Raw genomic sequence first — 18,052 nt, forward strand, 5'->3', positions numbered from 1 at the left:
TCAAATCGAGTCGGATTCGAGTTGTTCGGGTTTGATTCGGGTCAAGTTCGGGTTTCTCTCAGTAACTTTGGGTCGGGTCAGAGATTACCAACCCTAAATAATCGACTTCAAATTCTTTTGAAAAAAAAAAACAAGGATGAACATTTCCTCCTCCAATTGGTCTTGTATGGACCCGGTCTACAATAAATTATTGTAGACCTAAAATTTGACACTTTCAAATAATTTAATAACATTCTGGATGATATAATCACTTTTTTAGACGATATAATTTTTTTTTGTGAGTCATATTTTGAATTATATATTCTTATATTAAACCATTTAATGAGATTATATAATTATATTTATTATGATAAAATTTAAAAATCATCTTTTGAATGATGTAATTTACTATTTGATACCTCTTTATAATGATAAATTCACTTTTTGAGTGATACATTTACATAACAGTTTCAGGATGATATAATTACTTTTATAGTAATATAATCACATTTCGTATGATATAATCACATTCGTATGGTATAATAGAAGGTTGGGTCTTCAATAAGTTATTGTAGACCAGGTCTATTCTAGTTAATATATAACGGAGTACTATATTTCTGTATCTCTCTCCTATAGTTTTTTCATTAATGTGGGTTTCATAACTAATGATGGTTAAATAAAGTTGTTAATTTATCATTGAAAAAACAAAAATAAATTGACAGTTTCGCCCCTAGTATTGGTAACGTTCCATCACGCCTCGAGAAATTGGGGCAAGTTTGAATGATCGCTTCGACTTCGACTTCTACGTCGTATAATTTTTCATTTTAAAATTATAGTGACGTGTATGTGCATTGATTTTTTTTTTTTTATTAGAGAGCCACAAAGGCGAGGGTTAGAATCGATCCTATGATTTCCTGAAACCGGGAGGAGCTCTAATAGCTTAAGCTATCCCTCACTCATTTTTAAATTATAATGACGTGTATGTGCATTGATGATATTATGCAGTGGAAATTGGATAGTCGATCGTTGCGTCAATTTAACAGTTTGACTCGCGTTGAACGTCATCGTCAGAAGTTGTACCATGCAAGAACAACACATTTAAGTAGAAGTTGTGCTTTCATTTCATTTCCCTCTTTTTCTTCTACCCAAATTAAGAACCCTAAAATAAAAATTCAAGAAAATTTTCAACATCAATCGGCGTAAAAATGGATAACTACGAGTATTTGCCAACTGAAATTCTTTTCCAAATCATCATCAAATTGCCTGTAAGATCTCTGGTTCGATTCAGGTGTGTTTCCAAATTTTGGTATTCTCGAATTGGCAAATTCAAATTCATGCTTTCACATTTGCAACATAACAAGGAATCTGGAAATTATGATGTGTTTTTCAGGAAATATTGTCAAGATTGTAGAATGGAAAATTATAGCTTACACTCTGATAATCAGATGTTTCCAGAAATTAAAACCCTAGATTTCCCATTTCAGTTTCGTTCTAGTTACTTGACTTATTTCTCAATTGTAGGTTGTGTTAATGGTGTGATCTGCGTGTGGGGTGAAAAATTCAAATTTTTAATTTTGTGGAACCCTTCAATTAGAAAATATATGACACTTCCTAAGTTTGAATTGGAACCACCCATGAAATTGGGTAAAAAAAATGAGAGCTGACTGGAATCCTGTAGTGGTTCATGATAAGTGTTTCGGGTTTGGGTTTGATGCGGTGTCGAATGAGTTTAAAGTTGTAAGGATAATTTTGTATAAGGATAACCTTGAATTGCTTAACCGTGAGCTTGTAAGTTCAGTTTCTGTGTTCTCCCTTGGTAGAAAAACGTGGAGGAAACTTGATTATGAGGCTCTGTTTGAAATGCACTCTCGTTCGTGTAATGTGGGTGGTTTTGTGTATCGGTTGACATCGGCTGTAGGGAGAAGACTGTTGAAGATTGTGTCCTTTGATTTGAGCACAGAGGTGTTTGCAGGGATAGCATGTCCTGATGAAGCACGATTTGGTATGGACTCTTTACCCGAGTTAACAATTTTCCGTGACTCACTTGCATTACTCTGTGAGTGGGATAAGAAGCGGTACCACATTTGGGTTATGAAAGGAGATGGTGGTGTGGATAAGTCGTGGAGGAAGTTCTTCTCAGTAGACCTTGATGTAGTTGTACGTGTACCTGAACAACGTATAGTTGGTTTTAGTATGAAAGGGCTGATGCTAGTTGTTGGGGAAGGTAATGTTGTAGTTTCGCCTATTGTGGAGGATGTCGAAGTTGTGAAATATTTGCCTCCTTGCCCTGAATCTGCTTGGCATGTGGAGTCCTATGTAGAGAGTTTAGCTCTGCTCAAGGAGGGTGAAATTCAACCATCAAATTTGGTTATGTGAAGCAGGAAGAGGCTGGAGACCATTGAGTGACTTCTAAGGGCTTTTGGAAGGTACTTTATATTTAGTAGTTTGTTTTTCTTAGGTGTTTGATTGATCAACTTGAAGTTGCATTTCTTGGTTATTCTGTTTTGATTGTCTGCGCAATTGCTCATGGTACTGAAATTCTGATATAGTAATGGTCTTTCAATGTTTTGTATTTTTCTAATTGCTTACATAAGACATCATTATGAAAATTAGTGTATAATAAAATTATTTATGGATTATATTTTTGTGTCTACTTTGCTTGTGAGCAGTACAGTTTTCAGATCACAAGAACACTTGATGCCCTGTACTTCATATACAAATTATTTTGTAGCAGTATATAATTTAAACAAAAGTACAGATTAGATGTTACATATCTGATGCAAATAAGCCATCTACAGATAAATTTAAGCGATTTGAAACTAGTTAAATCACTTCAGTGGTTATAATGGCAGGCTGTCTAGAATTTAAATTTTAAATGGATCATTCATGAAAGGCAGACTTTCTTTGCCATATGACTTCCTTATTGTTTTCAGCTGAATTTTGTTTCTGGCTGGCTAACATATATTTTGAGAAGATAATACATGTGACACTGTTATTTTTACATGTGGAACTAGACATAAGAGCATCTTTGAAATCATTGTATTCAATATTGTTTAAGTTTGCTTGTTAGTGAGCATAACATGCAACTTTGGTATAACTCTTTCTGTTAGTTTTTTCTTCTCTAGTTCGTTTCCCATCCGGCAACAAGTTTTTAGATTTCATAGTGTCATGTGTCATCTCATAGAATTTCGTAGTGATAAGAGATGTTTCTTAAGACCTTGAAATACCTAGGTCAGCAACTTACCTCATTTCTCTCTCTCTCTCTCTCTCTCATATTTTGGAACCCTGCTATTAGAAAAAGTCCCTCCCTGTTTGACTTAGAGTTTGAAACTTCCAATGGGTTTGGGATTATAAGAGTGATAATGGGCTGTAGGTCTGTTTTTGTTATATATGATACGAGTTTTGGTTTGATTATGATGCTTTGTCAAATGACTTTCAAAGTTGTCAGGGTCATTCTCAATTACAAGCCGATACAGTCATACAAGAGTTAACTAAAGTACCTCATAATTTTGTTGGTGCTTTCTCCTTCCGTAAAAAGTGTCGGAGGTTCCTTGACTATTCTGCTCGGTTGAATTTGTATGACCATCTGTGCAATATGGGTAGTTTTGTCTAGCTGTTGAACTAACCAATACTGCCTGAGGGTTATAGATCTACATGGTATTTAACCTTGTAGGCCTTGTACGAAGAGGGTTTAATTTTACTCTTAGAGGGTGAGTATCTACTCTTATCACATAACACTGGCAACAGGAAATGTCAACTTGTCAAGCAAGTGGAAGCAATACGAAGCTGAGAGAATATCAATGTCTTATGCATTTGTTGTTGATTTGTTTGGTCCTCTTACCGTAATTGTATCGTGCTGTAGTACGAGACCTTCCGAGTTAATCTGGGAGATTTACTCGTAATTTCTCTCGCAGTAGGGCAGTACTGAGCTTAGAAAGTTTTATGGTATATAATGACAATTTGTATCTTTTTTTTTTCAATTGTTTCTAAGGGAATGAATTCTTTTAGGAAGCTATGGGAAAGAAGCTTGTGATGACATATATGTTAGTTTTTCAAGTAAGTTGTGTGAATAATTAAGCCATTGGAAAAAACTATGCCTTAGAATTAGTAATTTAATTGGAAGACTATTAAAATAAGTTAAAATGGAAAATGATCTGGGTATTTCTGAAACCTAGATAAGAACTTTTCTTTAATTTTTTTATTCTTTTTTTAGGTGTGAAATGATTATGTGTGGCACTTTTGAGTACATAAAGGCTTATAAAGCCATAAATCTTGTGATGGTTCAATGCTAAAAGCCTTTGAATTAGATCCTTCTCCATTAGCTCACTGTAGTTCTGACCTTGTTATGTGAAGGGTTTAACTGAAAGAGTGAAAGATCCTATCATGTCAATTATGGATTTCGTGTAGAACTTTGGAAAAGTTTTTGTTCTTATGTTATCCAACCTTTTGAGCATGATAGAGTTTTGCAGTTGGCCCCTATAGCTCTTGTTGTTTTCATCCCCATGGTAATTGGCACTAATCACTTTGACCTGTTAGATGGCTTGGAAGTCCTGTGTCTTCCTCTCCCCTCCCCCCCCCCCCCCCCCCCCCCCCGGAAACAGGAAAAAAAAAAAGGAAGCTAGTTCCACTTTGTTCTTGGTTTGCTACTTTAGTGATTTGTGCAAGTTCAAGGATACTGAATAACTGAAACATTTTTTTTCCTGCGTAATTTACAGGTTAAATAAAATGCAGATTTACTATAATGGAATCAATTCTGAAGAGGCTGTCACCGCAGCAGCTTGATAAAGATTTCGAGCTATGGCTTTCTTGGTTTAATTTTTTTTTTTTTGGCTTCCTAAGGTGTATTAGGCCCTAAAAGCATTATCTACTATAAGTGGATCTTAGGCTGTGCTTGGTTTAAGACTTTAAGTTAGTTTTTTCTTTTCTTTCTCTTGGTTTCCTAAGGTGTATTAGGCCATAAAAAGCATTATCTACTGTAAGTGGATCTTACTCATCTTAGGTTGTGCTTGGTTTGGTTTGGCTATATTCCACATGACTGGAAATGTTTCCAAGTGATGCAGACCTGTTCTTTTGGATGTGCATGTGATGAATTGAATGATTTTCATTCCTCTAATGTAATATGACAAATCCAAGGCAATTCTCGGTGTAGTAAAGATTTGCATCTCATGTTTGTAGTTTTGTTAGATGGACAAGCCACAAGCCCTTACATTTCTATTTGATTGTTATGTTCTTATTACTATGCATTATGAAATGGGAGGAAGTATAAATAAATGCAGGGTTGTGAGCCAATATACCCTGCCTAATTGAAAATTCTTATGTACATACATTCGACTATTCGAGTGCACCGTGCACCCAATTAACTTATGGGTTAGTTTTTGCTCTTCATTTGATGATTAAATGAATAAAATTATCAAAATGAAAACAAAATACTCATGAGTGCACCGTGTACTCTGACTGTATATAACAATCTATCCTGCTCTATGTTACTTGGACTTGGGTACCCATGTTCGACACGGGTACCCGTACCCGTTCGAAGTGTTCGACTTGGCTATTTTATGAAAAAGTTCCATGATTTTGAACTAAAAGTGAAGTGTCCGGGTGTTTAATTCATGTCCGAGTGTTGAGGGTCCGCACGGGTACGTGAGGTGAAATGAAGAGTCCAAGTAACATTGCTCTTGCTTAACAAGTATTTGATACTTCATTCTTTTTTTAATACTTGCAACACTTTCCTAAAATGGAAACATCACAATACTAATAAGACACTATATTTGATATGAAATAACCAAGAAAAAAGGGGTTAAAATCAACTAACAACAACTTCAAATCAACAAAACAAGATAAACCTATCTCAACAATCACCAAGATTTATGAAATAGGGGTTCTTAATCAAAGCTAACACAAAGTAAAACTAGGATTAAGGTGTAACCACAAAGTTTACAAAGTTGCAATCACAAAGATTATGAAATAGGGGTTCATGTTAGAGTTTTGCAATTCGCCAATTGGCCCTATAGCTCATGTTATTCTCACATCTCCTCGGTAATTAGCTTTAACCCCTTAGGCCTGTTAGATGACTTGAAGGCATCCTGTGTCTTCCTTACCTCTCCACGAAAGGGTAATTACAGACAACTAATTCCGCTTGCTTTATTCTTGGTTTGCTAGTTTAGTGCTTTGTGCAATTTCTAGGATATGCTGAATCAGGAAATGCAACACATTTGAATACACTGATGCCTTTCTTACCCCCTCTAATTCTGCTATATTTGCAGGTTAAGTTCGTTCAAGATGCAGATGTGCTGTAATTGCATCAATTCTGAAGGTTCTGTCACTGCAGTAGCTAAGTTTTTGGAGCTGTGGTTTTCTTGGCTTTTAAAAAAAAAAAAAAAAATCTGGTTTCCTAAGGTGTATTAGGCCCTAAAAAGCACTATCTGCTGTAAGTGGATCTTATGTTGGGCTTGGTTTGGCTATAGATCATGTACAAGCTCCTGTCTGTAGTTGTAAGGGATGATGTATCCACATGTATGGAAGTATTTCGAAGTGGTGACGGACTAGTTCTTTTGGATGTGCATGTCAAACGATTTGAATGATTTTCATTTCTCTAATGCTATATGATAAATTGAGGATAACTCTGTGTAGTAACTATTTGCATCTCATTTCTATAGTTTTGTTAGATGGACAAGTCTTCCTTTCATTACTTCTCTTCACTGGTATGCACCACTTCATATTGTAATTATTTGTGCTTCGAATTGTGAACTACATTGCCTTGGTTAAATCACTAAGATGATTATGTAGTTTCGTCATTAGAGGCTCTTCATTACGAACCTTCTTTCTTTTTATGAATGTATATGGTTAGATTCTCGGATAAGGAATATCTCTTCATCAGGTCCATAGAAGTTACAATAAAAGTGACTAGCCCGTATGTCCTATTAGAGATTGTAAATACTACGAGTAATTAACAGCAATAGAAGACTCTTTGACAAATTTCAGAAGCAGTATTGTCAAAAAATTTCATTGTTTTCATTGCTAAAGCTATTAATGGAAGAATTAATCGTACAAAATAATGAATGATCAGAGCCATTGATTTCTTCATTAGCCGAGCCTACGTATCTCACTTCTTAAAAGAATTTGTACTCCCTTCTTTTAAGCTTAAGCTCATTGTAAATGATCTTCCAACACATATAATACATTGTTCCAATAAGCAAACTAAGTAAGTTGTGCAGAATTAAGCTTTTCATATAATTGATAAAGCAGTTAAGCTAATGTTTCTAAATGGGAATTTTTTTGAAACATAGAACAGGCCAACCAATATTAGATTCAGCTTATATTATCTGAAAGAGGTTTTTGACTGTTTCAAGAGTTACAACATATAAAGAAGGATCATCAACATTATTATTCAAGAATTTGAACAGGTAAATTATCTACTTTCATCTTTCTGTTTCGGCTGATCCCTGAAAAACTGTTCCCTCACGCTTAATCAGGTCCATACTTATAATCAGCTATCACGTATTAAGTGCAATTAAATAGGAGGTTTGAAAGTCTTGCAGATTGCTAGAATCAGAATTTGCGGTTAAATAGGAGGTTTTGGTAGTGATTTACACATTGTTTGGAAATGCTGGTAACAATGTTTGCTGCATGTTTCTAGCTCGTCTTAAAGATTTCTCTTCTGATGCTCGTCTTTCAGCAGAATTTCTGAAGAAAATAATTCAATTATTCGAGTCTGTTGCTAGTTAGTCTTTCATTGAACAGACAGTTCAGAGGAACGATAGCAAAACATGTACTATCTCAATCACAAAATTTGATTGTCGTAATAAAGACACAGGGTATATCTATCCTATTTTCGACATTTTCAGAGTGCAGGGGTCAGGAAGCCACAAAGAACAATGATATATACTCCGCGTAAAATTCAAAATCCATTCTCGAGGCCACTGGTGCTACACTAAGAAAACAGAATCCAGACTGGCAGCGACAGCGTATAAGACAGTCTGAATAATTTGGGAGGACAACTCACAACTCTTTCCAAGCAAAAGACGAGTAATGAGTCAATTAACCATACAAGTTGCTCCATAATTAGTGCCAAAAAGTATTCACACTAAAATGTCAATTAGAATCAGATCCAAGGACCCATTTACAAGTCGGTGACTTACTTCACTTGCATTTCTAAGCAATTTTCACACACACACTTTGTCATCAAATTTAATACATTATCAATTGATTTTTTGCTATATAAACTGGAGTTTCCTCTTCTATTTGTTAATCCAGCAATTCATCCCACCTAAAATAATCCCAAAATTTTCTCCTCTTTAACACACAATGTATTCCTCTTCTTTGAAGTTCTTGCTTCCTTTGCTCCTCCTCCTCGTAGTTCCACGGATTTCAGGTATCTTCTTTAACATTCACAACAGTGTATAAAAACCGCGAACATCTAAACCTCCCATATTGGTGTGGATCCACAGTTTATATAAAAACAGTTTTTCCTTTCTTACATGATTTTGAGAGATGACCTCTAAAAAAAAATTCTCTGTTTCTTATAGCTCATTCTGTAGTTGGGTTGTGAAGTTACAGGAGACGACGGTGGACAGGATGATCCAGGGCAGCAGTGGTGCATCGCGGATGTGCAGACACCAGATGATGAATTGCAGACAGCGATAAACTGGGCGTGTGGACAGCAAGATGTAAAGTGTGACATGATTCAAGAGAATCAATCATGCTATCAACCCAACACAACCAAAGATCATGCTGACTTTGTGTTCAACAGTTACTTTCAAAATCATAAAAACAAAGGTGGTAATTGCTACTTCAATGGTGCTGCCCTGATCACTGAACAAGATCCAAGTATGTCTTTTCTTCCATATTATTATCTCTTTTTTTTTTCTCAGATTATGCATACATTTAACTGCTGAATTTAGTAATCTAACATGTTAAAATGACATGAAAATCACTATTTTAGCATAATGTTAGTATCAATCTATCATAAAAAATCACTCTCCTACAGACGAATGATTGCAACATTATCATTTTTGACATATCAAATACTTAATGTGTAATTTTTCTTTCTAAGTATACACTAATTTTGCAATAATTTGAATTAACTGGTTTGATTATAGGTTCTCCATTATAAATCTGACACATACAACATTTATTAAAAATTTAAAATTATTGTAAAATGATTTTGCTAAAGTAATACTCCGTACATAAGTAATTTAACTCATTATACTTGAATACATTGTTAATTTTTTCAATTTAGCAAAAAAAATACTCATACGAATGTGGATAATCAATTAGTTTAAGTGGTTAAAGTCTTGAGGAGTTGTGTTAAAGGCCTGAAATCAAATCTTGTCCACATCATTTTCCATCGTAACTCTCTCTACATAAAAAAAAATAATAAAAAAAAGGGAGCATTATGGCCATTTTGTTAAAAGCATCAAAATTTTATAATTTTATTTAGCATGTAAATAAGTGAATTTGGATTTTCATTATTTTACAAAAAAAAATTATTATACATTGTAATTAAGTGGCCACAAATAGTAATGATAAAAATAAAAATATATAAAGTGGCATACTAGACCTATGGAATCTATATATCTTATGCATATAGAACTTATAACCTATGGAATCTATATAACTTACGCATTTGGAAGTTCTAAATAGAGATAAAAGAATCCCAAAAAAAGAAAGACAAAATATGTAAGCAAGTTAAAAGAAGCATGAAGGGTCCTAGCATCATCACCAATTCACCATCATATCCACATGGATTTATTAGTAGACTAAGATTAAAAGCATGTTTATGTGCATTATGTACATGTGCATATATGATGGGCATCCTGACATATACATGCTATCTTAACCTGGCCTTTTCTGGTTTTGGTGAACCAAACAAAACAATAAAACAATAAGTATCACGCTTGTGGGAAAATACCCGCAAGCAGTTGATGCAACTTCCTAGTCAAATCAGCTAATACGTTTTGATATAGACTAGTTTCATTTAGCTGTTTAAAGTTGTTATAAGCAGTTGTTGCAACACGCTAGTCAAAATAATTACTCGTTTATTCCGATATTGACTAATTTAATGTTAGGTGTTTAAAGTTTTCAGCGAATGTTGCATGTGTTATGTTACCAATTCTTTATTAGCAATTTCCAGTTGTACACAGAAAGGGGTTAAGACAAGTTTCTACTTTCTTAACTGTGTGAATCTTACTTTATCCTTTTAATGATTTGCCTTTGTTATTTTTGCCGTGCAGGTCATGACAACTGCCACTTCGAATATCTTTCTTGAGAATTACGTTTTAATTTTTATTTGTAATACTTTTAATTATTAATTTTACATTCTTTATATGTCAAGTTGTAAATGAGGTTTTGAAAAAGAAGCTAGAAGAAAGCTGATGTTATGTAAGAACAAAGTAGTTCACATTGATATTGTATGAACAATGGAGTAGAATATTCAATTGCAAACACAAAATAAACATATTTTCCCTTAATTTCAGTTCCAGTTCGCGTTCACAATGTAAATCTACACTATCCTATGTTACTCAGACTCGGACACCCATGTCCAACACAAATGTATCTAAATGTCCAACTCGGCTATTTTGTGAAAAAAGTCTATGATTTTAAAGTAAACTGAAGTGTCCAAGTGTCATACTCATGTTCGGGTGTCGAGGGTTTGACACGGGTACTTGAGGTAAGACGAAAAGTCTGAGTAACATATACTAGCTACTCTCCCCCCCTAAAAAAAAAACTTAAATAGAGTGATGACTAGAGAATGGAAGGAGAAAAATATAACGGGTATTATGATTATCATTTCTTGTGTATCTTGCTTCAGACCGTTCAAATGCAAGAATAAAACAATCGCAAAATTAGTACTACGTATACACAGCATGACAGCAGTAGGGGTGAACATGGTTTGGTTTGGTGCGGTTTGAGTCTAAACCAAACCAAACCGCAAAATACGGTTTGGTCAATTTTCCAAACCAAACCAAACCATATTAGTATTGAAACCAAACCAAACCAAACTGTAATAATGCGGTTTGGTTTGCGGTTTATGAGGAGACGACATTTTTTCCTAAAAATTGTTAAATATTAATAAGATTATAATAAAGTTCAAATAATTAGCCCAAAGGGATTGAATTATACTACAAATTTTTAATAAAAATAACAACCAACTAATCAAGTGCTCAGTGCTAACACAATAACCCATAATAAAATAATACATAACAAATTAACAATGGAAAAAAACATAATACATTTGTCTAAAAAAATAATTCATACTACATTATAGTTGTATGACCTATTGAATTTTAAGTATTGATATTTGAGATTGAGTATAGAGTATAGTAGTATACTGACCTTATAGTCTTCTAATGATTTTTCATTTTTTTTTTTTGTTTTTTTTTTCATATTATATACTAACTATTTTAATTTATATAAAAATTATATAAATATTAAAATGCGGTTTACTGGTTTACAGTTTGGTTTGGTTTATAATTTTTGAAAAACCAAACCAAACCGCAAACCGTATTTCCCAAAAAATTGAAACCAAACCGTATTTTTTCAAACCGTAAACCAAACCAAACCGCTAAAATGCGGTTTGGTCTGGTTTGGTTACAGTCCAGACCAAACTCTGTACAGCCCTAGACAGCAGTACTTGTGTACACAAGAAAATGATATCAAGACTTTACAGTAGTCGATGGTACTGGGAAGATGCATCACAATTATGCACTCAACATGATACACTGGTAAATGCTGAAACAATATATAGTTTAACAATTCAATTACACTAATGTCTGAATCATTTTTGATGCATTGTACCAAACTACCAGTCCAAGTAATAATTCCGCTATCTGTTTACAATGAATAAGTGTGCATACTGTCTTTTGTACCTCGAGTTTTCAGAAAAGCAGGCTAGCCCAACCAGCTATAAACGCAAAGCCGCCAATTGGTGCCAATCTATTGAACTTTCTGTCTTCTAGATAAGCCACGGAGTAGCACCTGCAAAATAATCAACTCTAGATGCATCAGTTCAATTTGGAAGTTAACACGCTTTTTTGCACTTTAAATATGCCTTGAATGAATTTCTTCACTATCAAGAAGGCATCTATAAGAATAATTCAGGATGCAGTACATTAAAATTTTAAAAAATAAATAAATAAAGTGAATATTAGCATTTTGCATGATCACTTCCGCAATGATGCCAAAAGTCTTTGAAAAGAGAAGGAAAACTCTTTCCAGAAGCCATACAAGAAGCAAACTCAAGATTCTGAAGTACTTCCAAAAAGAACCCTTTAATCATATAAAATATTGACCACATTTTCAAAATCATTTCTTAGCCTTGCAATACCATTCTGCAAGCTATGCCTGTAACTAAATGCTACTCCAAAAAGTGTAAAACCACAAGTCAAGCTGTCCAGTTTCAACTTTCATGTAAAAACTGCCTAAAGCGTTACATCACCTGATTTGGCTTAGAATGATTTGCTAAAGCAATTGGAAGTACATGTTGCTGACTATCATGAAATCATTAAATGCAGAACAAATACAAAAAAATAGCTCTACACAAGCTGCCGCCCACCTTCTCGGAGGTAAATTACAACTAGATGCACCATAGGATTTAGTATCAATAAGTTGTCACTCTAAATATAACATTCCACCTGAAGAACACGTGATCATTATGCCAAATATTATCAAAATTCCTACGCAGACATGCTGTAAAATCAACCAAAGTTGTTCCTCCCATCTCATACCACTGATCAGACAATTATGGAAGATACAGAGCTCTATTCCACCATGCATCACCAGTCAATATATTGTTATCTTCAAGACTTACGCTTAAAATGCATACCTAATGCATTACCATATAGAATACTCTGTGCATCTATAAGTCCTACTTGTGTGCCTACTGCATTAGAGGTTCCAAGTTCAAGCCGTGACAATTGGACAAACTTGAAATGAACAATTCTTAGTAAGGCATACATTTGTTCCTCAAAGTAACCTCAATGAAAGAAAGTTTCTCTAGGATACAGCAGACTCAGTGCTAGAATAAAATGAAACTATATGCAAGCTTTCTCTTAATGTACCAAATGCAGAGATAAGCATCTAAATTACAGTTATAATCAAAGTTGGGTCGGTGTCCTTTCATACTTTACTCAAGCACTTCAAATATACTTGCAATTAGATCCAACAAAGGATTGTTCTAAATAACTCAAAGCTGGGATTATTTATGAGGCTTAGAGCCATGATTTCAAAACATCAATTTAGAAGAATCAATATATCAGAGTTTAATTCATAGATTAGGAGTGATGCACAATTTCCAGATCAAAAAGTGACCAAAAAAATAGCATTTCATTGGCAACTAAGCAATTGCCAAGAAGCTACGCATTGTAATGCACTAGGTTTGAACTTCTATGCAGTGACCTCGCCCACTGATTTTAACCTTAATAAAGCTCACAAAGAAATGGGTACATAATTAAGGGCTTATCAACTCATAAACACCAAATGATTGCATATTATACATAATAATGTACAAAATGAGTTCTTATAGGAGCCTTTGAAATACATGCAAAGAACTAGTGAGAGATTGCTTGTATAAAATATATCTCATTATAACTATAAGCACTGAAAAGAGTAATATAGTCCTTTTCACCAACTAATGCTTCATTCTATGATTTAATACTCCCACCTCTCACAAAATCTACACAACATTGGTGACCTCCAAAGGCCATGCTAATTTGTCAAGCAACTACAAGGTTGATCATTCAACTTTCAAAGAATTTCAAAATTAGGTTTAAAAGATTTTAGGTCTTTATGACAACATTACGAGCTCTTGTATAGTTTTGAAATGCATGAAAATCAGTGTTTTGAAAGGTTGTGTCAATAGTTATTGTTTGAATTTAAAAATTACACCTTTCAACAAACTAGCACTAAAAAAAGTAAGGACAATCATCTGTTCCCCCACCACCCCACCCCCCCTTCCCCGAACCCACCCCCATCAATATATATAACAGGTAGAAAAGGACAGATTATTTTGTTATCACTTTCCCATCTTAGGAAAAAATAGTCACTCCAGAATCAATGTTTAGTCTATATACATCTCCATCATCAACACCCCCCTCCCCCTTCCAACTAATCCATAACCTGCTAGCTTTCGAGTGGCGTGATTCATTCCCAAGATATAAACAGAAACTACTCTGGATGCCATTCTCTCTTCTAACTAACCAAGTAACTTCTAGAATTTGTTAAATACACCTAGGTGCACCATACACCAAAGATTATACACCCAAGATTAGTTTTTGCTCTCATTTGATGATGACATAAAAAAAATAATAAATTAATAAAAAATAAAAAAATAAAACAATTCATTCCCAAGATATAAACAGAAACTACTCTGGATGCCATTCTCTCTTCTAACTAACCAAGTAACTTCTAGAATTTGTTAAATACACCTAGGTGCACCATACACCAAAGATTATACACCCAAGATTAGTTTTTGCTCTCATTTGATGATGACATAAAAAAAATAATAAATTAATAAAAAATAAAAAAATAAAACAATTATCAAAATGAGAACAAAATACTCATGGAGTCATGGGTGTATGATGCACCTGGGTATATAACAATTTCTCAATAACTGCCTCTTCAGGCTACAATAATAACTAATCTTGACCCAATAGATATCATTAGCAACGTTTTGAGGACAGCACCATGATCTTCAATTACAGCCTTACAGGGACATACAACTAACAAAGTCCTTACCTATATTGAATCTAAAGTCAAGCACAATTGTCACTTATCAAACCATCATATTTCACAATTCCTTATCTAAGTCACTAAACATAATGTAATCAATCCTTTCAAAATCCAAGTACAAAGGGTCAATTCATAGGGGATGAAATCTCTTTACTTTCTAACCATTTCAAGCAACATGTGAACCACAACAACAGGCCTAACAAGTAGTGTAGCAATATGATCCACATTCCATTACAAATCCTACAACACTATGAATACTTTCGTGCTCATTCATGCTCATGCTTCCTTATCAAACAGAATCGACAGCAAGGGCTCTTCCTTTCATGTCAATCAGCTATATTGAACACCCGATGACCGGGCTTAGATTAAGATACTTAAGACCTAAAGCTTAGGCCAATACAATCAAAATTCTTAATTGCAGGCAGCCTGATCACGCTTGGATACACATCCATTGTGAATAATTACATTTGGAAACCCTAAGACGACCACATAACTAACTCGATAAATCACAATCATCATCCGAGTTGCAGTTCCCAAACTACCCAATAATCATCTGTTTGACATTCACAACAACACAATAATCCAATAACCAATACACCTAAACTTCATCCACAAAAATAACAACAAAGCTCATTATATACACATTAAAGCAGAAGAGATGAAAACTTACGTCCCCGAAAACAAGACAATACCAGCACTCATAAGACCTCCAAACTGAAATCAACAACAAACCCAAAACAAAATGGGATATTTCAGAACAAAATTGTACAATCACAACATCAAAATTGAACAAACAAAATTCAAATTGAATTGTACAAGAAAAAACACATACAATGTTGGGATGTTTGGTAATTGGGGCAGCTAACAAAGCTGCAGTGTGCATCAAATGGTACAAAGAAGCTGTTTGCCAAACCTATCAAAAGTTTCAAAATTTCAGAAAGAAAACCACAAATTATGAAATGGGAAGAATTAAATCAAGGAAATTACGTAGAAATTGACCTGTTTATAAGCGGGTTCTTTGGGTTTGAATCCATGAGCACCATAAGCACCTAATCCAACAGCTACTGCCCCTGAATTTTGCAGAAATTGGGTTAATCAGTGATGAGCTGATGTTGCTTAAACAAAGCTCCAAAATAGAGAAGAGAAGAGAAGGGAGGAGAGAGATTACCAGAGATAGCAGCAACTTTGTGCCAAAGACGAGGATCCATTTGTGTTTTGATTTTCAGCTTTCTGCTCAACAATTTTGGCATTTTGAAGATCCCCACGAGACAAGAATAGAGTAATTTTGATACAAACCTGGAGACGGACCCGATGGGTCAGATGAACGGGTTGTATTCGGGTTGACTTAATTTAGGTCAAATTATCTTCGGGTTCATATCGGTTTATTGTTAATCGCGTGTTGTGATTAATATTAGATGCATTAATTTAAATATTTAATGATTTGACTCGATAATGATTTGGGTCAATCTCAGGTCATGTGTCGACTTTGCGTGGATTCCAAGTCAAATAAGTTTTGTCAAGTCTACTAATAGATCTATTTAGAAGATTAGTGGCCGTCAAAGGCATACATTTGGGAATTCTTAAGCCTAAGCGATTGGATGTCATTTACTTGTTTGAATTATTGCATAAAAGTTACAAATTAGAATTATAAGCTTAGAATCATTGTATGAATTTTTGAAGGAGGAAGTCCTGACTAGAGTTTTCTACGACTTCTCCCTAGGAGATCAACTTAGAGATCCATTGATTGGTGTCCCAAGCAGCTTGTGTTTGGAATGCAGCACCATGAATTCATTCCATCCTTGAAAGAGTGTAGATATAAAATGTGTTTTTCATGTTAGCTTTATGATATTTTTGCAATATGAATGATGTATGGTTGATTATGGTTAGATAGCTTATAAATTACATGCATATATTTGGTTTGAACGAGAACTTTTCTACATAATTTTATGTTAATAAAACATGGGACTTTTACTTTCAAGGAATTTCCTTCGCCTATGTCAAATAAGTGCAACCAAACAAGCATTAAAAGAGCTTTGTGGGAGTCTAGGATCACTTATGTAGCATTTTGAGGATTGTCGAGCTATTCAATGAGGAGATAACATGTTTGGTGGGAGATCACCTTTAACCCCTTGGACTTTTCCATTATCATTTCACTAGACTTCTTTTTTTTTTTTTACATCATCCACAAAGAGAGAGTTCGACTTAAGATTAAGTTTGGACACATTTGAGCAAGAGGTTGTTTGAAATTTTTGTTGGTACTTTAAGATCTCATGTTGGTACATTATATATACCAACATGTGGTCTAAAAACGTCAAGACTATTGATACTAATATTTATACCAACATGAATTCTAAAAGTACTATTATAGTAGACATTATTTCTTATTATCATTTATGGTTTGACACGTTGACTAAAGTAATTATTGAAGTGAACTTCCTTATTTGAGCTATGAAGAGATAGTTTTTGAACTGGTCTTTTTTTTTCACCAATTCATGTGCAAAGGCCTAAGTCTTTAAAAGTCATCTAGTTGGTGTCCATAAGAGGTCAGGGCATGGTTCACTCTACATAAAAGATATATTTTGTATTTATTAGTTTAACATTCAAATTGGTGTATAATGCATGCCATAGGTGAGGCTAGCTAAGGGTTATAATAGAGAACGGAGGTAAAGCTTGACTTGCCCAAGCCAATCTTGTTAGATGTTTTTCTTTTGGTGTTTAGATCCACAAGGGTGGGTGATAAAAAACGATCTCAGGACCATCTGAAATCGAGAGGGGATCTCAAACCACTTGCACTATCCGGTCCCTCACTCTCAATCTTGTTAGACTTAATTTTGTTCAAACTCAATCCAATTCAACATAGTCATGAGTTTTATCAAGTTTAAAATTTTCGAGTTTAAATTACCATAAAACTTGATCTCTTTGTCATAAAAATAAAATAAAATAAAATAAAACTTATTTTATTTATGTTAGAACTACTAAATTTTAGAGATCCATAAAGTATCAAAGCTTTTAAAGAACTAGACTTCTAAAACATTTTTCCTAAGTTGAGCGAAAATCACTGTTGAACTAAATCTTGATTAATCATTATAACAACGTATACATTATTTTACAAGAAATTATTAGTAATTATTCTTCCAACTAGTAATACAGTTATAATAAAGCAAAAAATTACAGTTTGATTATAAGTTTACAGTGACTTAGTACATATACTGTCATGATTTCAACATTCTACTAATAGGATTTTTTTAAATTATTATTTTATTTCAATTTCTTTTATGTATAAAACGATTAGCAAATAATAATTATCAATATATAACAAATTGAGAATTATTCTTTGCTTAGAATG

The 18,052-nt window shown here is 33.9% G+C and overlaps 2 protein-coding genes and 1 pseudogene across 3 annotated transcripts; 2 read left to right on the plus strand and 1 right to left on the minus strand.

Moving 5' to 3' along the window:
* The first annotated feature begins 748 nt into the window (after positions 1-748).
* LOC110730807 lies at positions 749-5,162 on the plus strand (annotated as a pseudogene).
* Positions 5,163-7,957: 2,795 nt separating this feature from the next.
* LOC110730809 (glucan endo-1,3-beta-glucosidase 1-like) lies at positions 7,958-10,457 on the plus strand. 2 transcript variants are annotated; one of them, XM_021910629.1, is made up of 3 exons: positions 7,958-8,350; positions 8,536-8,805; positions 10,212-10,457. In XM_021910629.1, exons 1-3 carry the CDS (start codon positions 8,284-8,286, stop codon positions 10,244-10,246), a joined length of 372 nt encoding a protein of 123 aa, XP_021766321.1. In that variant the 5' UTR covers positions 7,958-8,283; the 3' UTR covers positions 10,247-10,457. The 2 variants fall into 2 exon arrangements, with proteins under 2 accessions (XP_021766321.1, XP_021766320.1); XM_021910628.1 differs by having other exon boundaries at positions 7,969-8,350; positions 8,530-8,805.
* Positions 10,458-11,614: 1,157 nt separating this feature from the next.
* On the minus strand, positions 11,615-16,019 carry LOC110730810 (transmembrane protein 256 homolog). Its single transcript, XM_021910630.1, has 5 exons — positions 15,875-16,019; positions 15,706-15,776; positions 15,539-15,619; positions 15,377-15,420; positions 11,615-11,955 (listed from the first exon to the last, which is right to left on the minus strand). Exons 1-5 carry the CDS (start codon positions 15,954-15,956, stop codon positions 11,856-11,858), a joined length of 378 nt encoding a protein of 125 aa, XP_021766322.1. The 5' UTR covers positions 15,957-16,019; the 3' UTR covers positions 11,615-11,855.
* Positions 16,020-18,052: the final 2,033 nt, after the last annotated feature.

The sequence above is a fragment of the Chenopodium quinoa genome, unplaced genomic scaffold (genome assembly GCF_001683475.1).
Source record: "Chenopodium quinoa cultivar QQ74 unplaced genomic scaffold, ASM168347v1, whole genome shotgun sequence".
Taxonomy (NCBI): domain Eukaryota; kingdom Viridiplantae; phylum Streptophyta; class Magnoliopsida; order Caryophyllales; family Amaranthaceae; genus Chenopodium; species Chenopodium quinoa.